Source organism: Aquila chrysaetos, chromosome 8 (genome assembly GCF_900496995.4).
Source record: "Aquila chrysaetos chrysaetos chromosome 8, bAquChr1.4, whole genome shotgun sequence".
NCBI classification, from domain to species: Eukaryota; Metazoa; Chordata; class Aves; order Accipitriformes; family Accipitridae; genus Aquila; species Aquila chrysaetos.
In genome coordinates, this window is record NC_044011.1 from 34,035,709 (window position 1) to 34,057,703 (window position 21,995).

The window sequence follows — 21,995 nt, forward strand, 5'->3', positions numbered from 1 at the left end:
TTTTTTTTTTTTTTGACTGGTTCAAGATGATTTTATGCTCCATGTATTGTGTTGAAGTATCTAAATTGGATTTTGCTTTCAGTTCGGATGACATAGATGGTCCTGTGGAAGACATTGGCAGCCGCTCTTGTGTGACGCGCTTTGTGAAGACACTCTTGTCAATTATGGAGCATGGTGTTAAGCCTCACAGTAAACATCTCACGGAGTACTTTGCCTTTCTTTACGAATTTGCCAAAATGGGAGAAGAGGAAGTAAGTATAGCCTTGTAGTTTTGGGAATTAGGTATGCATATGCATGTATGTCTTTTCAAATAATTCAATATCTACGTATTTCAGAGCCAGTTCTTGCTTTCACTGCAAGCCATATCTACAATGGTCCATTTCTACATGGGAACTAAAGGACCTGAAAATGTAAGTTTGAATGTCTTGTATAACAAGAACTTGTCTTTCATATTTTACATATGTGATCATTAGTGCTGTGTCTCTTGAACCATCTTTCAGCTGTTAAATTAAAATTGCTTCACTCATACAATTTTTTTCAATGTTTAAGTGAATATAATAATTTTAAAAGATGCTGAATTGGTTATGCTATAAACCAGTGTTTTCTGTTTAGTATAGAAGTAGATATTAAGTAGAAGCAATTAAGTTGCCCTCGTGCTATTAATGTTAACAATTGCTTATTTCTATTGTACAACTTAAGCTTTTAAATGTACTTGGGGTTTTTTATGAAATAGACTACCATATCACGCTATGTAGTGACTTCAACCAACTTTTGCATTTGTAAATACAACTTAGCTTATGCAAAATGAATGCTTCAGCATGAAAAATCAAGCAATTGGGTATTTACCTGTTTTGATTCATGCAAGTTTATTAAGTTGTTTTGAATAAAAGAGAGGACAGAATATGTGCAAAACCATGTACAGGCTCTTTGAAATTAAGGCTTAAAATGTCCACATTGAAGTTACCTTTTTTCCTTTAGCCGCAGGTTGAAGTACTTTCTGAGGAAGAAGGGGAGGAGGAGGAGGAAGAGGAAGATATACTTTCTTTAGCAGAAGAAAAATACAGGCCTGCTGCACTTGAAAAGATGATTGCCCTGATTGCTCTTCTAGTTGAACAGTCTCGCTCAGAAAGGCAAGAGCTTCTGAAAAACCAAAGTAAATTCTAATCTAAGCTTGTTCAGAAAGGAATTAGGCATTTTATGGGATGTGGGGGGTGGGTGGGCTTTTTCAACAGCATAAATGAGCTTGTATATGGGCCCATTCTATTTTTAACCATTGAAGAGAGAAATGTTTTGTCATTGTTGACCAAACAAAAGACTCACGCTAAATCCTTGAACACATTCAGTTGCCTACATTTGGATTTCTTTTTTTATTTGGTCTGAGTAGAAAATATTTCCTATTTTTGTTCAATTTTATGTCAATACTTTTATTTTCTTCTGTCTGTTGTGATACAGAAAAATATAAACTAACACTCGGTCCTGTATTTCTGCTTAACCTTACTTAATAGTCTCTGAAGTAAAATGATAAAGGGTTTTTTGTATTTTAGGCATTTGACTTTGTCACAAAATGACATGGCAGCATTAACAGGAGGAAAGGTAATTAATTTAAATATGACTGTATGAGCCTCAAAAGAAATGCACATATGTATGTGTACATATGTAATTGTAGACAATGTACTAGTATCTTATTATTTCTTTCAGGGTTTTCCTTTTTTGTTTCAACATATCCGTGATGGTATCAACATCAGGCAAACTTGCAATCTCATTTTCAGTTTGTGTCGGTACAATAATCGACTTGCAGAACATGTAAGTATCAGAAACTACAGCTATTTGTTGAAAATCTTATCTAATAAGTGTAATGGGGTGATTTTTATTATTTTAACTGAATAAGCACAAGTCTAAGTGAGTTTTGTTTGTTTTGTTTTTAAGATTGTGTCCATGCTTTTCACATCTATAGCAAAGTTGACTCCTGAGGTATGTAAACATACTACCTGTATATTAAATAATTTGTATTAATATTTTTCTGTTTTAAATTACTTAAATAATCCTTTGCTAATCAAAAATCTTGAATGGAAGATGATCCATGGAAGTTTTTGTGACATTCGATGACGTCTAACTGCACTGTATATTAAGTTTTCTAAAGCAGAAATCTGGTATGCAGTTTAAGATGAAAGTTTTATTCAAAGCCAAATAATATATTTCTAGATTCTCCACCTATATGAATAAAAAAAAAAATTGGTAACAATAAAACGTGTATGCTAGAATAAGTGGAGATACGTAATTATTGTCTGGTGGTTCAAGTTTTGGGGCACTATTTTGCAGTTCTGTGCATGCAAACACATTTCTCAGTCAGAATAAATTCCTGCCCTGGTAATAACAAAAATACTGAGAGTTCCAAATGGATTCCACATGAAAAATATATACAGAGTGCAGAAGTGTATGCTCACACAAGGACATTCTTGTATACTGCTGTCAGAAAAGAAAAAATAATCAGGAAAAATTGAGGGCATGTCTAGCAGAGGAGGCATGATCATGGTTGGAAAAGAAGCGCATACTAAATCATTCTCATGACAGCTTTGCTTTGTGTGATAGAATGGGCACTATCAGATGACAGTCTACTTCCCTCCTGTCACGCTAACATTTGCTACATTTTAATGCTTTTTTTGCTTTGCACATACACACAGGCACCAGAGACATTTTTGGTGAGGTGCAAAATATATATTAATAGTAGTAACCACTTTATTGAAGCGTTGTTAAAAGCTGGGTGGCTCTTGGAAAACTTTAAAAAAAAAAAATTCATATTAGATCCAACATGTTAGAGTAGAAATGGTGGTTGTTTCAGAGGAAGACAGTATGAAAATAATAATGAGTGTAAACCCTCAAAATGTGATTCTTTTGGATGAACTTTTCACGATCCATGTTACGTGTTATGCAAATATATAAAAATAATAGCTTCTCTGAGATAGTGAAATCTTCTATCTATGTAAAACAGGATAAATTGGTGAATTCTTCAAGACTGTACAGCTTGATTCCCCAACTTTTTGTTCAGAATAATGTCTGTGTCAGAGAACCTGTACTGTTATTTCCTTGTAACTTCAGATTTCTAGTAGACTGATCCTGCCTAGTATGATCATGTTGCCTTGCACTAGCTATATATAAGAAGTGGCTTAATTCTACTGTATCCACATGTGGATACAGTAGTATTGAGATATAGATGTATGTGTGTGGATTATTTACAGATATAATAAAAGGGGTTTAAAAGTAATATAAATTTTCATGTCAAAAGCTCATAGAAATATATTTTTATGCAAATATTTGGGTTTTTTTTTTAAAGTCTCTAAAAAAATTAGTGGATGAAATGAAATGGATCAAAATGGATATTTTTATTTTTATGCATTACAGGCAGCCAATCCTTTTTTCAAATTGCTGACCATGCTGATGGAATTTGCTGGTGGACCTCCAGGAATGCCACCCTTTGCTTCTTACATTCTGCAGAGGATATGGGAGGTACAACATGTAAAAGAAAACAGAAGCTAAATCGTCTTTCTCTTGTTCATTCTTTTATGTCTATGAAAGGGTTTTACATGTAATTGTCATCCTTGCTGCATCACTTCACGATTTTTTTATGACCATTTCTTTTCCAAATAAACAGCAACAGCTAATAGACATTTAAAAGTTCTGCTCGAACTTTTAATGTTATTTGAACAGCATTCTGGTTAACTGGTATTTCAGGTTAAATTTTAGTTTAATGAGAAATTACTTGATTCATAATAAGGGTCTAGAATGCTGCTTCTAGGCAAATTCCACTTATTTTTCTCAGTTAGCCTTTTGCAAGGACTAAAACGTTTCAAGCCCCGTCGTTCGTTAGGGTTTTTTTGTCCATTATGTACTGGTTCTTTGAATATTCATTTGACATTTTTTGTTCTCTGTAAAATACTCATTAATATTTTTAACCCATAATATAGTGCTAAATTCAATCTAGTGGATAATTGCTGTGGTGCAGGACCATTCTTGCTTGCAATGCTAAAGCAAGAAAGAGACTTTTTAAACAAGTTGGCACAGGGATAAATTCCTTTACCTGAGCAATAGATTAGGAATTAAAGCTTTCCCTATAACTGCTCTTTGAGTTCCTAGTGTGATTTACTGTCTTTATTACTGCCTAAGAATGGTGTGTACAGCCTGAAGACTGCTGAGGACAAGCTGTTGAACGTTCATTCCCTTTAATACTCTTTAAAAAGCAGGGCTGGGGTTTGTAGAAGATTATTACTGTGCAGAATTGTGACCTCTGGTAAAACACAAACCTGTCTTACCCACTGAAGCACTGTGGGATAGAATATGGATTGCTGTTCAAAAGTTTTTTACTCCTGGTGAGGAGCAGTTATAGGATAGGAACCACTAGGTAATCTGGGAAGGCGTATACCAAGTCTGATCTGAATATGAATTAGCTGTAACTGCTGTAGCTCCGGTAAAGAGAGTTCAAACAGTGGATCTCAAGGTCAAAAATTACACCTAGCTGCTTTCTGTATACAGGGAAGTTGTAGGTTACGAATTTCTCTCAGCAATAAGGAAACCTTTCCAAGAGAATTTTTGTAATTAAACTTCCTACGACAATATGCAAGTTGTGGCATGAAGTAAGTACCTGTGCTTCATGCTTCAGTCAGCCACAAAGTTTCGGTATGTAATTTGTTAAGCAATCCTCTTTTTTATTTCCCTCCTTATTCTTACTACGCAAACTGAACCTACAGGGGAAGCAAGTTGGTGACAGGTTTCTGTTGGAAAGTCAAGCTTTTAGCAGTCGAAGACATCGGTTCAGTCTCTGGTGTTGCCAGCATCATTATCCTTACCTTGTTGACACAGCCCTAGAGATATAAATTGTGTAGGCAGGGATGAAAGGCCCAGTAGTTAATGCACAGACGGACAGATTTAGGGTGTAGAACCTACTTTTGCAGCCACTTCAGTTTCTACAAGTCATTAAAAAGTGATTGAGCCATGAAGACAGTGAACAATGATAGTCTTTTTCTTGGAGATACCCTCCAGCTATTACAAAGGAAATTTGAAAGATCAATTTGTCATTTCTAAAAAAAGGGAGGAGATTGTTCTTAATATGTTTATTTTTAAATTGAGATTAAAATTTTATAAGCAGAATTTTGGTCGTCAGATGCTCATATTCTTCAGGTGGATTAGAGTAGTTGGGAACAGCTTCAGCAATCCAGCAAATGGTTTCTTAGGTAAGAGTTCCTTTTTCCTTGTCTGGGCACCTGGGCCTCAAGGTAAAAAGAAAACAGTTTTTAAAAACTAGCAAATGAACAAACTACTTTTATTGGCCTAATGTCAACAAATTTTCAACTACACAGAACCAGAAAGGCACAGGAAGCTATGTTTTCTCCTTATTATCTGCAAGGCTTTGATAACTGTACAACAGCACTCCACAGGCTTTTCATTACCTTTGAAAAGCACTAGATGAATTTCTTCCTTGAAATTGCATATTCATAAAAACCATAATAGTTACCCTCAGCATGAAGCTATATGAACATACTTGCATGCCATTTATGTTCTTTTGATGTAACTTGGCTAAAAATACTGATTCAGTGTTAAGGTTTTGTTAGCTATTTAAAAAAAAAGATTTATTTGTTTATAAAGAGCAGATTGTTCAGTTTCCTAAATGCTTAACATTTCAATTCTTAAATATCTCAAAATATGCAGAAGGGGTATGTAGAGTAACTTCCTGGACATAGATTGAACTTTCAGAAGCTCTGCACGAGATTCAGAAGCACAAACCAGTGAAACTTAATGAGGGTTTTCTTTTTCTGCCAGAGCATCTCAGTCTTGTAGGTGTTTTGATAGTCCGAAGTGATTTTGAAAAAATATTTTGAAAGTCTTAGTAGTTATTTTTAGGGTTTTTTAATACCATCAGTACATATTGCCAAGGTGAATATATTCTTTTTGATTTTTCCCCTTTTCTTTCAGGTCATTGAATACAACCCATCTCAGTGCCTGGATTGGCTGGCTGTGCAAACACCTCGAAATAAACTAGCTCACAGCTGGGTGCTGCAAAATATGGAAAACTGGGTTGAACGTTTTCTTCTGGCACACAACTATCCTAGAGTGAGAACTTGTAAGTTAATTTAAATTGAAGAGAATTATTCTTCTGTTCTGGCAAGTTACTATGTATGGGGTATTTCTGTCACAAGTGAAATACATGCTCTTGTGCTTGCCTTTTCCTTTTCCAATTGTTTTAGAATTGCTGTATTTTAAAATATTAGTACAACTGTGGTGCCTCATGAAGACATGCTACTGGTTTTGATGAAAAGTGTTTTGATTTCATAACTTGAATGATACAGTAGTAGGTTCTTCATCTTATGTGGTTAATCTACTAGATTCAGGAAAACCCAAAGAAGAAAAAGAGCTAATCCAAGAGGTTCTCCATAGTGTCCATCACATAGTTGTACTGTAGGTAGGAGTAGACCATGTTCTTTCACCCCTCACAGAGTAATCTTTGGTTGAGTCCTTTGAACTTGTGGATCAAGGAGAAGCAGCCTGTGTTTCTCCCCATCTCTATGGTGTCCTGGCTCTCTGTTTTTTTCTACCAGGAATCACACTGTCAGATTGCCAGATCACGTTTTCAGCCTTTCCTGTGTCTAAAGTTTTTTATAAAGGAGATTCCACAGTAACAGGCCACACTGAACTTTAATACATTTTCTGTGGTTGAGGGAGATGTGGAAACTGGTGGTACAGCTTTGCAACAGACTCCAGTTGTAAACATCTCTGAAGAGGTAATGACTTGTTGATCAAGCAGTGGACAGTTTAGTCACAGAAAACATCTGGGTTTGTATTTCTGTGATGGGATGCATTGTGTTAGAAGAGTTAGAACCAAGCAGCAGGCAGGAATATAGTGTAAAGAGGCCTGAAAGCAAATCTCAATACCACTTTTAAGATGCTTTGTGCTAGACTTACCACTCTGATTTTTTTTTTTTTTTTTTTTTTTTATCTCTAGTGTGAAGATAGTAATACCAGATTCTGTAAAATGCTTTGAAATCTGTAAATGGAACATACACTGTAATTTAACTTCTGTTTAAATGGCTGTTAAGCATGTATGTCATTTTCAAAGGTGTAACAAATTTGTTTTTATTTGAAGCTGCAGCCTATCTCTTGGTGTCGCTTATTCCGAGCAATTCCTTCCGTCAGATGTTCCGATCAACCCGCTCTTTGCACATCCCTACACGCGATCTGCCTCTCAGTCCAGATACTACAGTAGTTCTTCATCAAGTCTACAATGTGCTTCTTGGCCTTCTTTCAAGAGCTAAGCTATATGTTGATGCTGCTGTTCATGGCACTACAAAACTTGTGCCCTACTTCAGTTTCATGACATACTGTTTGATCTCAAAAACTGAGAAACTCATGTTTTCTACTTACTTCATGGACTTATGGAACCTTTTCCAGCCTAAACTTTCTGAGCCGGCTATAGCCACCAACCACAACAAACAGGCTTTGCTGTCTTTTTGGTATAATGTGTGTGTTGACTGTCCAGAGAACGTACGCCTTATTGTACAGAATCCCGTGGTGACGAAGAACATTGCCTTCAATTACATCCTCGCAGACCATGACGATCAGGATGTGGTGCTCTTTAACCGTGGGATGCTGCCTGCCTACTATGGCATCCTGCGCCTCTGCTGTGAGCAGTCCCCTGCGTTCACGAGGCAGTTGGCTTCTCACCAGAATATCCAGTGGGCCTTTAAGAATCTCACGCCACATGCCAGTCAGTACCCAGGAGTAAGTAGATTGATACCAAAGAATACCGTTTCATTGTTAGTATTTCCTCTCTTACTGAATGTCTCTCTTAATGAAAAAGATGAAAAGACTTACTTAATGTATCCACTGGTGAAAGCATTATATTTTGATTTCCTGGTATAAGTAATTAATAATGTGTTTAGATCCGATTACTGTACTTTGTGGGATGATTGGTTTGGATTTTCTTCTTTGCTGTGTAGCAGTTGCAGAGCAGATGGTTTTTTTCTGGAAGCAGGCACTGGTGTTTCCACTGTTTGTCAATATTCTGTACGCCAGTCTAGTTGTAAGAAACAAGGAATAGCCTTTAATGGTGGTCTCAAGAAAGTGTGTTGCATTCTAACACACCAAGTTGGAGGAATTCCCAGTGAGTTTCTTTGCTTTCAGTTTCTGGAATAGGGCCAAGATTTAGCCTGTTGCATTCAAATGGGGGATGGCCTCGTGTTCACCTTGGGAACACTTGTGTACCTTTTGCAAAACACTGGTACACTGGGAGTTGCACTGTCTCTGTAACATTATGACTCCTGCAGTAGAGTGTGGATACTAGTTAAAATAGTCCATGTATAACAGTGAAAAAACAGGCTTACAAAGTTTTTAAGAGGCAAAGTATGCATTTTTGCATGATTACTCCGTGAATGTTGCTTTGAGGTCTTTCATAGGTGTAAGAGGACAGAAAGAATACAAAGATTTTTTTCACTATGTAGAGGAGGAGGATGCATGGAATCTTTTATGTTGAACTTCTGTTCTACTTCAGCTCACAGAGTAAATTTATAGTCTGGCGGTCCTGGGGGGAGTATTCCTGCTGCTTTCATTGTTTGCATCTCCCCTCGGAAGTCTCAGTTTGTCTTGCAAGGGACTTTTAGTTACTCCACTATGTTTAGTGTTTCCCCTGCATGTGGGACTTCAGCAAGTTTTAGCATAAGCAGCTTTCTGAATTCTGTTACTTGGAATATAGTATTATCATCAGAGAATGCACACACCCATGCAGCATGTAGATGACTCCCTACATTCCTTAAGGAAAGCCAGGAAGTTTGGAGTTTGGTCACATGGATCAGGATTTCAGATTCTTTCATATATATATGTGTGTCTGTGTGTGTATGTGGCAATGAGTTATGCTGTTAGGAAGCATCAAAACATCCATTTAAGGTTCAGAAAGGTTATCTCAAATATCTGTGTCCTAATCCACACAGTAAATAGCAAAGGCTGAAAGCAAACTACATTCCAGATAGATAAGAAATATCCACAATTTCTATGTCAGAAGTTTAGTTTTTAAGAATGGTTTCGTTTTAATTATTTGGGGTTAAAATGTTGTCTGCTGATTTTGTAATTTTGTTGTAATGCTTAAAAATGTATTCCCATCTAAATTTGCTTACGTATGTTTGTTCTATGTGTTACTTACTAGAAGTAATACACAATAAGTAATGCACAATAAGATATAAAGCATAACATACTGAGAGATATTACTCTAACCTAATGTTTTTGTGTGTTTTAGGCAGTAGAAGAGCTGTTTAACCTCATGCAACTGTTTGTAGCTCAGAGACCAGACATGAGAGAGGAGGAGATAGAAGACATAAAGCAATTTAAGAAAACAACCATAAGCTGTTACCTGCGCTGCTTGGACGGACGGTCTTGTTGGACTACTTTAATAAGGTACGTTAGTAGTGAAGTTGTAGTGTAATAATCTAATCCTATTTGAATAAGAACTATATTTTACCAAATGTGAAGTACAATAAAAGTTAGTGTTATTATTCTTACATTCTTTTTGAAAAAGTTTTGGGGCTACTTTTTTTCAGAAATAAGAAACAGAAAGTTAGTTATAACTTTTTTTTTTTTCCAAAATCCATTCTTTGTGAATATAATTTATTTTAGAATGTTTCATCAGCTGAAAATTCAGAAGCTAAGCAAATATTTTACAATAAACAGGTGTAAACCAAGATGTTAGGGTTCAGAAAGAAACACTGTGACAAAATTGCATCAGAAGAGCCCTTGGAAAAAAGCTAAAGCCAAATCAATCAATGTTCTAATTCAGCATTTAAGCTGAAATTCCATTCTCAGCCTACCATAATTAGTCCATTATGTCCATATTAGTCCATTAGTAATTTCAGCTGCTGCTGTTGACATTTGTTATTTTGGGGCAGAAATGGTTTTTTTAGAAATTCTGCCTGGGGGACAGAGCTTTATTGTATCTTCAAATAGTTTTTCATTTCTAGTCTTAGTAGTACATCTGAAACTGTCGCTTGGGTATTTTCAGTACAACTATAAATTGCCTGTGTATGTAGGTCAGGTGTTGGGGTTTTAAATGCAACTGTTGATGCATTGAAACACTCCTGTGAAAAGGAAAAATGGCCTGTGTTACCTGAAGGGATTACGTACAGTCCTCTGTCATAGAGTGCAATCAGATTTTCCCAAACGGTCTGGAAGAGTTTTTATGTTGAGAGGATCCATTCATTAGCATAATCCTTTATTTTCTGTTCTGCTGTAAGCATAAAATATTCTGTTAGAAATGTTTTTATACGTTTAAAAGTCCAAACATATGCTTAACTGAACCTATCTAAATGTATCATTTCACAGGCATAAACTTCTGTCTTTTCAAGTACATTATTTTACTCAGTTTTTAGCATTTTTGGAGACATTATTTGGGAAATAATTCTGTAAGGGCTGTTCATAAATTACTTTTGATAACATGAAGTTGACATAAAGACAGTTGACATCAGAGGCTTTTTTTTAATGAAAAAGTGGGGGGGGGTGAAGAGAATAACTGTTCTTTTGGGGTTTCTTTGTTCTGTGATTATTTTTGAAAATACAGTATGAGCATAACAATTTTAAGCATTTGTATGAATTATGAAAAGATGGTATGTAATTTTCAATGTTCTCAATGTTTGGATTTTTTTCCTAGTGCCTTCAGAATATTATTAGAATCTGATGAAGACAGACTTCTTGTTGTGTTTAATAGAGGATTGATTCTGATGACTGAGGTAAATACTTTGTTATTTAATTAAAATAAACATCTCGCTTTCTCGTGAAGTCATCCCTTCTTTCCTGACGATGTGTTTGCTTTAAATTGTTTTAGTATGATATCATATGAAATATGCTGGTTAAGTACTGGCATACATGTTAAAACCTTAAAATCTTAAGGGTCATAAGAAGGACAAAAAAAGATTTACCAGACTCTTTTTGTATGTCTAAACACTAATGTAGGAGGTTAAGTGAGTAAATTTGAGGCAATACAAATCTTAATACAGCATGAAGATAACACGTTAGTTGATACCAGTGATTTGGTAGGATAGCTATAAAAGGATGTAGCTTAAATAGGAAAGATGAGCAAGAAATAAAAAGGTGTTGTGTCATCTCGTATATCAAGGGTAGATACAATGGCTCTGAGGTTCATAATAGTAAAGTAGGTCTACTGAAGAAGTTGCAACTACTAAGAGATGTCATGAGTAGTAAGAAATCAGTCTTGGTTTTCTTCACATAGGTACTTCCCCTGTCATCTTTAATAAGATTTCTTTAGTAGTAAAAAGAAGATCAGGAAAATGTTTGCCAGCTTCTCAAGAGAGAGGGAAACTCTTCAACAGATTATATTGAGAGGAGTGAGTTTATGCTTTTTTTGGTGTCATTCTCTTCATTACAGATTAACTGGGAGTGAATGGCTGAGCACAGTCACACAGTTACTACTAGTTAAGAAGTCTTAAGGCAACAGGTTAAAATACAGAAATAAAGGATACTCAGATGCAGTTGTGATTAATATTTCTGAACACTTCTCTGAGGCACTTCTAAGGCAATTCTCCCTATCTTTCTTACCTATTTTGCTTTTGTTTGCAAGGAGTGGTCTAAGAACACACAAATTACATTTCTTTCCAATGAAACTAAACCTAAAAAGCATTTCTGGAGCACATATAGTATATTCCAGTTGTAAATGGATATTGGGTCCTTGAGACCAGACCAGAGTTAATTCAAAATAGAGAGGAAAAAAAGAAGAAGAAATAACGCAGCCCTGAAATGGGTACAATTTGATGTCAAGCCCCTGCCCACCAACGGTTTCACTCCACAGATCCACTCGTACTGTCCATCCTGCAGTAATGTAGGAAAAGCCTAAAAGACATTGCTGAAAAAGCTCTGAACTGTTAGTGACTACCTTTATAAGATGAGTGAGATAACAGAAGACTGAAAAAGAGCACACACAGTGTTTATCGGGGTTTTTTGTTGGGTTTTTTTTGTTTTGGTTTGGTTTGGGTTTTTTTTCCTTTTGGCCTTCTTAAGATGGGTGTGAGATCTTGGATTCTATTCAACACAGCCATTATCGAGCTGATGGACGAGAACATGTGTTTATTAAATATATTGGCAGTGCAAAATGGGGAAGGACACTAGATTCTTTTGAGAAGAATAAAAATCAAGATTGTCTGGATGTGTTGGAGAAAGTGTAAAAATAAGATGCAAGTCATTCTTGGTATATGTAGAAGGGTGCATTCAGGGGGAGATAATAAACTGGTAAAAATCCATGGTGCAAGACAAGTGGACAGGGGAGGTAGTTGTAGCTGTACAGTAAATGGGATATTGGAAGAGGTTGTTTCAGAAGGCGTCAGCCAGTACAACTGGAAGTCATCAGGAGAACTTTGAGCAAACATCTGTCGAGGATATAAAGATATTTAGTCTGCCTTAAGGCACGTGGATGGACTAGATGATGCTTTGAGGTTGATTCCAATCCCATTTTTATATGGTTTATATAAAAAATTCTCTTAACTTTTTTTATGTCACTAGTTTACATTTTCTGGGAAAAAGCATGATAGAAAAAGCTGGAATTACAAAATTAGTTAGAAAAACTAAAATTAAGACACTGCAGTGCTGTTTGAAAATAGAGTTTTCAGGAGTTTGTTATAACTGTTAAGCCTATTGATTAATTAACTGTAGTTAATTACTCCAAAATACCTGTTCCTCTTTGTCTTGAAAATGCTTACATTCAGTAAACTTGGGCTAAAATGTAGGAGCTGAGCTATAACTTTATTCATATGTGAGACTCATAAGTAGACTAGGTTACACACATACATACATATGTATAAAAAGAACTTGTTTAACACCTTAGTTAACCCTGATCCATACTAACAATAGATAATTAAGTTTATAAAGAATGTGTAATACAAGATGCAGTTTATCCTATGTAAAACACTGCTAGAAAAGAGATCAAACTAATGTTGCTTTACAACTTGAAATTACCAGGCTTTATATCTTCACTTGGTCACGGGAAGTGTTTTGCGTGGTGAAAAATAGCGCATCAAGGAGTTGTCATATCCAGAAAAGTTTTCCACTTAGCTGGTTTGGCCACATATCTTCTGTCTTCACTACAATATAATGCTTTATAGGGAATGAGATTACTGTTTCTTTATCTTTAAAATATCCCAGTAGATTAAATATCTTTTCTTACATCTTGTGCTAGAATTTTTGCAGTTTGGAAATGAGTTGCTGTTCCTTTCTGATATTTCTATAAATCATGGATGCCCAGAAGGTATTTTAGTTATAAAAGGAGAAGTAATTCATCTGATGTACAATCATATAGCATATGTCCTTAAGCAGCATTTTGAAAAATGAGTAGCATCTGTATTAATCTTATGGTTTTTCCCCAAATTCACATACCCATGTCTGTCCTTATGCATCCCTAATGCCACTTTGTATGTTGGCACAGAAAGATTGGGATTACAGGTATACAAAAATACCGTGTCTCAAATTATGCTTTGCTTATTGGGTTTTAGATAAATGTGTGAAAACTTTGTAATTACTTTGAGCCACTAATACAAAGCTTTTACCTTGAAAACAAATCAAGGCTGCTTTTAAATGTCTGTCTCTATAAGCTGTATTGGGTGTGCTCACAAAAATGCTCATTTCTTGAGTTGAGATGGGCGGTAGCTACTTGTAGAGGGGTTAATGTTATAATAAATTTTACAAATTCAGTTTTCTTCTGGCATGCACATGATAAAAATTTAATACTCTAGTTTTTGGATTAGGCAAGAAGAACAAAAATCAGCCTTTTGGCCAAAGGCAAGTTTCAGTTTAGGCCCCCCAGACAAGACTACCTGTCGTTCATTGTTAACAGAACTAGGTGTCCAGGTCAACAATTCCTTTTGGTTGTTACAGAAGATACCTGGCTGTTTGTTTGTTCTCTCTCTTTCCTTCTCTCTTTTTGTCCCTTCCCCCCTGCCCCACTCTTAATTTTCTTTTTTTTTTTTTTTTTTTTTAGAATCTTTTAGTAAATATACTAATTTTGTATAGAGATTTATTCTTTTTAAATGTTGTTATCTGTGAGTAATTTTGTGATTGCATCTAGCACCGTATATTTTGATACATCTTGTTTGAGCATAAAATCAAATAAAAGTGGTACCTGTAGGATAGAGATAGAAATGACAAAAAGTATGTTAATTTGGCATTTTTTCTTTGTAGTCCTTTAACACATTGCACATGATGTACCACGAGGCCACAGCTTGCCATGTGACTGGAGACCTGGTAGAACTTCTGTCTATTTTCCTTTCGGTTCTTAAATCAACACGTCCATATCTCCAGAGAAAAGGTTTGATTGTAACTTTTCAAAGGATTATGCCTGTTTTCTGTTAATTAATTTTCATGACCCAAAACCTAGTATTTTATCTTGCTTATTATCTGTGTTTAAAAACTTGCCATACAGTAGGAGATATGATTATTAACAGTTACTAAATTGTAATTTATTAAATTATTTATTGACATAATATGAAACTAGATTAAGTAAATTTAATAGCAGTAGACCAGTGAGACTTCACAGATTTCTAGATTGATTAAAATCACGCTAGAGGAAGAAGAGATTCTTAGCAGTAAAATTCTATGATTTAATGAGCTTTTGAGAAATCAACTAAACAGATTTCTATGGTTTTTGCATTTGCAGATGTGAAGCAAGCTCTCATTCAGTGGCAGGAGCGAATTGAATTTGCCCATAAGCTCTTAACTCTGCTAAATTCCTATAGTCCTCCAGAACTTAGAAACGCTTGTATTGGTAAGTCATAATAGTGTAACTGCAGTCAGGAAGGACCTGTTCTTTGCAGTTACCTGCTTTGAAATTTAAATTCAGTTTTTGCAGGTGCAAATGCTTACTAGATAACTCTGTAGATTGGGATTGTTAATATTGTCAATACGTCAATATTGCCATTGTTCCTATTCTAAATAATTCTGGTTTTGTGAGGTTAAAATTAATATTCCTACTTTCCTAGGCATGCAGACTGTGTGCACAAAAAGTCAGCCTTCATTTTGAGAGACCAATTTGCTACCTGTTAAGGGGCAGGAATAACTCCTGAATTCAGGTGTCAGCAAGTTTAGAATCAAATCCCAAATCTTACATTAAGATTCAAATATTAAGTAGCGCTCCACACAGAAGGGTGCATGGTGACCAAGTTAGTCTGAATAACAGCTTTTAGTGTTCGTTTTTCTGATCCATTTCCAGAAGGTATAATAATAAAAGTAAAACTTAAATAGCTTGTAGAATGAAATGGATTTCTTTTTCAAATTGTAGATGTACACATTGTATATAAGTGTCTCTTTTGCATTAGAAGACCCATTTCAAAAAGGTCTAGGTTTTTTCTAGTTTAGGCTTTTTTAATACTATTTAATGGATATAATCTGCATTTTTATGCATGCTGATGAAGGCCTAAAACTGTGTCCAAATGACCTTTTTTTGTGTGATTTGTATGCATTTTCCCCTTATTTTGAGTGCCTTTCTCATTGTCCTCCTGACTGCTGCTGGTTGACGTTTTCCAGGCATCAAACCTGATATGTTTAAGAAGAAGAAAAGAGGGTAACTTTACTGAGCTTCTACTTTCTACAAGCTGGCACCCCTCTCACTGGTGGTTGATCTACCACTGAGCAGGTTTTCTCCCAGTGGCAGAGGTGAAGGGAATCTTGACTGACTCAGGGGTGTTCACTTTACATGCTATTCACAGTAGAGCCTGCCTCCACGGTGCACACTAAGTGCAGCAAAAGCGATATGAAAGAGAGTTTGCCAATGCATGAGCCTTAAGTTAAACTGTTTGCTGTTAAGAAATAACAATATGTAATAGCAAAAACAACTTTTTGTTTGTAGATGTCCTCAAGGAGCTTGTACTTTTAAGTCCTCATGATTTCCTACATACTCTGGTTCCATTTCTACAGCACAATCATTGTACATACCACCACAGTAATATCCCAAGTAGGTATTTCAGTGATTGTATTTTGAAGTTCTCTTACGCTATTATTACTCTTATCGTGTTCCTTGCTGATGTCAAATATTGACCTTTTTAATATATCCCTATTTTATCCTAACTTATACTACAGTGTCTCTTGGACCTTATTTTCCATGTCGTGAAAATTTGAAATTAATAGGGGGAAAAAGCAATATTCGTCCTCCACGTCCTGAACTTAATATGTGCCTCTTGCCTACAATGGTGGAAGCCAGCAAGGTATGTAAACGTATGGTCTTATAAATAGCTATTTCTCTATTGTTTTCCCATTTTTATAAAAGTATTATAAGAATCCAGTAGCATAATGCATTTACGTTTTATCTGTAAACAAAGCATAATTCTTCTTCAAGATGTGTTGTCCTCATATACTCCATTCTAGATGTGCACTCCAGAAGCACCATTTCCCTGCCCTTGGTGATAGGCAGTTTCATATTCCAGACATGATACGAGTTTGAACCTTGTATTCAGAAAAAAAACCCATAGCACACATTTTGATAATCGTCCAATCTGTTTGTGGCATTTATAAAGAAAATTCAGGAACCACCCAGGGATTGTCCAGATGGGTTTCAAAGTATGTTAAGATTTGTTACCAGACAGCTAAATAGATCCTCCAGGTTTCAGTGAAGTCCTTTTCACCGGGACTGAGGCATAATCTACTAATTGTTTGGGTAAAATACCAGTACCTGAAATACCATATAGGGCTTTAAGTCTTTTACTTTCCATTTTCCCTTCTGTGGGCTTCCTGATGGGATGCCAGCTTCGTTGGGGCTACTTCGTAGTCACTTGCCACGTCCCATTATTACAGTTGCAGCAACGGTGGGATTCAGCTCACGTAACTTTGCCTATCTAAAAGGTCAGTCAGTGTCCAGCTCTTTCTACGGTTCATGGCGATAAATAGTTACCCTCGGAAGGAGACAAACAGTTACCCTCCTTCCTGTCCTAGACACCCGAGTCCAGATGAGGTGACTCTTCCTCTGGAGGAGTCTCTCTCTCTCTGTCTCTCTCTCTCCACTGACTGCAGGGAATACTGAAATGACTAGATTTTAGATAGCTAAAGTCAGGTAAGGTGAATCCCACCCTAAAAGGAATATGTATGGACAATCATTTGAAGAAGGAAAACTGGTTACTTGCTGTACAGTAACTGTGGTTCTTCAAGATGCTTTGTCCACACAGATTCTGTGGTCCTCCTCCTGTGCTAACTCCGAGTCCTGTCATAGGGGATTCTTATTGGTGAAGGAATTGAGTGGTGGTTGAAGCCGCCATACCCCTTATGCCCTCAGGTACAGTGGTCGCAAGGACACACTGGGTGCAGGCACAGCCCCAGTGGACACTGCTATTCAGAAAGAATCCAATCTCCTGCACATGGGGCCTATGTGCACGTAGATGGGAATCTGTGTGGGCAACACATTTCGAAGAAGCACGGTTACTGTAGGGTAAGTAACCCTTCTTTTTTAAAGCTTTCAAAATGATGCTGTGTATACTTGTGCACCATCAAATTTCCTGTATAACCAAAGTTTTTTTAAAAATGTATAGAGCCAGAAATGATCTGTAGTGATTTTTTTCCACCATGTATCCAGAGGTAATGGACATGACACTAAATAATGTAAATATTTGAATTTAAAAAGTCGTCATATTATATGACATGGTATTTTACGCTTTACAATGAATTCCTATACATTAGGAACCAGATGATTTTTAAGCCTCTAAAACTACATCCACAGTTGCGTTTCCCTGTGGTTTTGCATGCTTATTTTTCATTCATTTGTTTTGTATAAGACTGCATTTGTTTGCCTGAGTTTTTGATATTTCATTTTGGCTATCTGGTCTACAGAAGCTGATGCCATTTTAAGTGTATACATCCAAAATATATTAAAATACTGGCAGACAAACCCCTTGGCATATAGTCATCATTTGGTTTGAGACATTCCTGAAAATACTGCTTTGAAAGCTTGTGAAGCTCGGTCTTGAGAAAATTCTGACTTCTGCAGATCGTAACTGACAAATTATGATTTAAAAAGCAGTAGTGTATATATATATTTTAGGTATCTGTATACGATTTAAAATTACTGCTTTCTTTTCTCGTCATCTTCAAGATGCGGTATTTGCACAGCTTTGCATCTTCTCAGTCTGTTGATTCAGAATCCTATGATACAAGTTTTACTGGTGGGGGAATTGCATTTGCCATCCCTCTTCCGATCTTACCATCGTGCCTGCCAAGGGCTCGGTGAGGGGACACAGCTGGCCTGGGTTAGACCTGGAAATTCCCATCATGTTTTCCTGTAGTATTTGATTAAACATTTTAGGGCAAGAAGTGCAGTAACATTAAGCTAGATGCTTAGGAAATCTGGTTGCTGTCCAGTTGCTTATGTAGTTTAAATGAAGCTCTCTTAAATCTTCAGGGCAAAGATGATGTTTACGATCGTATGCTGCTAGACTACTTCTTTTCTTATCATCAGTTCATCCATCTACTATGTCGAGTTGCAATCAACTGTGAAAAGTTTACTGAAACTTTAGTTAAAATGAGTAAGTATGAAGGTTAAACAGCCTAAGGATTTTTTTTTTTTCTGTCATAACTGTGAGTGCTTCTCCACTAAGTTTTATATTCAGAATTTTTAAGAAAAAGCAGAGCTTGTGAAACTTGCTGCATTAATTGGTCTGGATGTTATTTTTATTCACAAAACCGTATGACGTGTATAATGTAGTGCAATCTTACCTACGTGACTGTCACGCTTCAGGCCTGTCCGGAAAGGAGCTGAGGCAACCAGTGAGAATTCAGTCTCCTTGCACATTTAGAGTTTAATACAGGACTCAGGGAAGCTTTTTGTTTGGTTGGTTTTTTTGGTTGGCGGTTTATAAATGGCTTTGGATCAGATCCTGAATCCTCAGCATTTCTGCTAATGGCAGGAACTGGCAATCTGCCCAGAAGCATACATGACCATCTAGACAGCCACAGACAGCACTGGTTCTGTTGTTCCCAGCCTGGGTTTATTTTACTCCATAGTTTTGGGAGCCATCACAACATTTAATTAAGGTTATAACCATTCAGTCCTGTAGTTTGTACCCGACACTTGTTTCAGCTCTGCCAGTAGATAGCACCAGTATTTGGGTTTCTTCCTGTTCACAATGTAAACCTATTTTTGGGGTGTGTGAACAAGGCATTCATGGCTTTATCTGCCTGCCTACTCCAGCCATTCAGCTGGTTTTCTGCAGGAGACCATCCTGCCTTGCATTGCCCCATTAAGTCCAGGTGCTACTCCAAAGGCACTTGGGGGGGGTGTTAAGTTTTGTTTTCCACCACCACGGACCCTAGGGTAAGCCGAGTTACCCAATGTGGTAGGTGCAGATGCACCAACCTCAGTGTCACACAAAGAGTTACTCCATGGACACACAGACTGGGAGCCGTCTTGCTTCAGTTGTCTAAAAATCAAACGTATAGTCAGATTTTCCTCTGTAGTCAGTGGAGAGACGTAGATTCCTTCCAAGAGAAATTTATCTTCCCGTTCTTAAATATCTTAAGCAGAATGAACCACCTTCTGAAAATACCCACTTGTTTTCTTTGCCCACAGAAGCTGGCTAGCCAGCTATGATTAAATACCACTTCTAGACAAATAAAACCATACAAAATTAATCTTGTCCAAAGAGCGATGATAGTAGAATGTTCTTTTGATCCTCTGAATCACCCATTGGCTCGCTGTTTGTCACACTCTCCTCATTGTAACTCTAGCATTATTACTACTTCCTATAGGTTGTGTTAGTTGTAAAGCGTACTGGGAATGTGTATTGTTTGGTATTGTTCAGTGTATCCCTTCCCTCTTTCTTGGTCTAGGTAACAATGGTGCTTGGGTTAATAATGATTACCCTTTAAAAATTATACACTGTTTTTAAAAAAAGGTATTTAAAAGCTTTAAGTGCTGTAGCTGACCAGTTGAAAATATAAGACAGTAATAAAATAAGCTGATTACAAGCCCAGAACTAAAGCTAGCTCTTTAGTTTTTTTACATTTCACAGAAATACTGAAGGGATATGTGTATTCATTAAATATACTGTAAAAAATTCACAGATGATAGGTCTGATTATAAAAAATGCTTAGAATGTAGTCTTATACAATGATATGGTACCTTGATACTACTTTTATCAGGAAGTGAGTATCTCCAACAAAATTCTCACACAGTAACTTACTTTCTCACAAAATTTCAGGTGTCCTAGTTGCATATGAAGGTTTGCCACTTCATCTTGCGCTATTCCCCAAACTTTGGACTGAGCTTTGTCAGACTCAGGTAAGAGTCAGTGAATTTCAGAACTAACGGAATGGAAATACAGGCAAAACACAATGAACGTGAAACAGAGATTAACTCATAAATTGTAACTTGTGGGTGTTGTTTCATCATTCAAAATACTAGTATTTTGTATAGAAAATACCTCTGCTTATGTTGCCTGTCATCTGATAAAACCTGATAGATCAAGTATAAAAATCTGGCAAATTGTATTTGCTCCCAGTACGCCATAGGTCCTGCAAAAACTTAAGCAGCAACCTCACACAGTACACAATACTGGCAGGATGGTAGTTGGGGCAGTGTACAAAACTACTTCATCCTGCCTCTGTGAATTTCCAGCTTTTTATGTAGCATAAATGCTGGTATGATGAAGTAAAAGTTGGGAGATCTCTCAAGTCTGGATGTCGTGTGTCCACCGCAAGGAGGGGCCTTCGCACCTCTGCAAGAGGCCCCTCTATTTGGCTCACAGATTAGGAGACACCGGCCCTTCACGTACATACCGATCGGGATAAACTGGCATTCCTCTGGGATAAACTTCACAAAAGGAAAATGTGAAATAATAATTGACAATAATTCATTCGTACAATTTAGTGATACCTGACAGACCTGAAAAAATTTTATCGGTAAGAATGGTCCAATATGAATAAGAACATTACTGGGCCTGGTTAGATGTCTCCAGCTGAGACAACTGTTGCAGACAGTGCTACTGCAGTGCTGTACTTCCCGCAGTGACTTTGCAGTCTTCTCTCTCTCCTCACCAGTCTGCAATGTCAAAGAACTGTGTAAAGCTCCTCTGCGAAGATCCAGTTTTTGCAGAATATATAAAATGTATTCTGATGGATGAAAGGACCTTTCTTAACAACAACATTGTATACACCTTTCTGACCCATTTTCTTCTAAAGGTACGTGGTCTTTTAGTGATAATTTCTATTTCAAGAAATGCAGTCATACATGCTATGTCAGTTTGGGATACTGTTTTCACAGTTCCAATTTTTGTGGTTTAAAAAAAAAACGTTCTTTTCACAGGTCCAAGGGCAGGTGTTTTCTGAAGCAAACTGTGCCAACTTAATCAATACTCTAATCACAAATCTAATAAATCAGTATCAAAGCCTAGAATCTGACTTCAGCAACCAGAGAGTTGAAATTTCCAAAGCAAGCTCTACTTTAAACGGGGTGAGTCTTTTTTAAGCCGTTCAAGTATCGGCATCATTTAGGAGGCAGCTTATTTCCTATGGAAACTCTTCTGTGCCCTGTGCCAGGTTCTAATTAAAGAGGCGGGCATTGTTAGCTCTCCTGCATGCCTAAGCTGGACTCTTGGTGAGAGCGTGGGAGGCTGCCTTAACTGTGGGGCTGGAAATGCTAACCCCTACCAACAAGACAGTCGTAAATTTACAGAGCGGCAATCTGAGCTCTCCAGAATTCTCCGTCCCTTCTCGGCGTGCACAGCATACATACCTGGGTCACACAAGCTGATGGCGGGGACGTAGGACTGGGAGGAGGGCAGCTTATTGTGGAAAACAAGTAATGCAAAGTGCAGTACAGTTAATCATAGAAACGTTCTAACCCAGCAAAAGATTTCGTCCTACAGTGAGCAGCGCAGTACTGCCATCTGCTTAGGACAGATCTGTGTTAAGGTCAGCGTATTAGTAGTGAGTGGGAAATTTCAGTAGTGTAAGTATATTTAGCATTTGATCTTTTGGATGTTCAGAAC

The 21,995-nt window shown here is 36.8% G+C and overlaps 1 protein-coding gene across 14 annotated transcripts in view; it reads left to right on the forward strand.

The window, feature by feature from the left end:
- USP34 (ubiquitin specific peptidase 34) overlaps positions 1-21,995 on the forward strand; it is a 140,316-nt gene that overhangs the window by 116,532 nt on the left and 1,789 nt on the right. For 8 of the 14 annotated variants that reach the window (XM_041125311.1, XM_030022501.2, XM_030022500.2 and 5 more), the window contains 20 exons: positions 83-251; positions 336-410; positions 979-1,130; positions 1,545-1,593; positions 1,699-1,803; positions 1,927-1,971; positions 3,400-3,504; positions 5,965-6,112; positions 7,133-7,767; positions 9,275-9,432; positions 10,679-10,757; positions 14,212-14,338; positions 14,687-14,794; positions 15,875-15,979; positions 16,105-16,229; positions 17,291-17,443; positions 18,410-18,533; positions 20,208-20,287; positions 21,046-21,186; positions 21,311-21,457. In XM_041125311.1, the coding sequence (XP_040981245.1) occupies positions 83-251; positions 336-410; positions 979-1,130; positions 1,545-1,593; positions 1,699-1,803; positions 1,927-1,971; positions 3,400-3,504; positions 5,965-6,112; positions 7,133-7,767; positions 9,275-9,432; positions 10,679-10,757; positions 14,212-14,338; positions 14,687-14,794; positions 15,875-15,979; positions 16,105-16,229; positions 17,291-17,443; positions 18,410-18,533; positions 20,208-20,287; positions 21,046-21,186; positions 21,311-21,457 (2,830 nt within the window). The remainder of the gene's footprint in view (positions 1-82; positions 252-335; positions 411-978; positions 1,131-1,544; positions 1,594-1,698; positions 1,804-1,926; positions 1,972-3,399; positions 3,505-5,964; positions 6,113-7,132; positions 7,768-9,274; positions 9,433-10,678; positions 10,758-14,211; positions 14,339-14,686; positions 14,795-15,874; positions 15,980-16,104; positions 16,230-17,290; positions 17,444-18,409; positions 18,534-20,207; positions 20,288-21,045; positions 21,187-21,310; positions 21,458-21,995) is intronic. The other 6 variants (XM_030022507.2, XM_030022508.2, XM_030022509.2 and 3 more) reach the window with 3 other exon arrangements.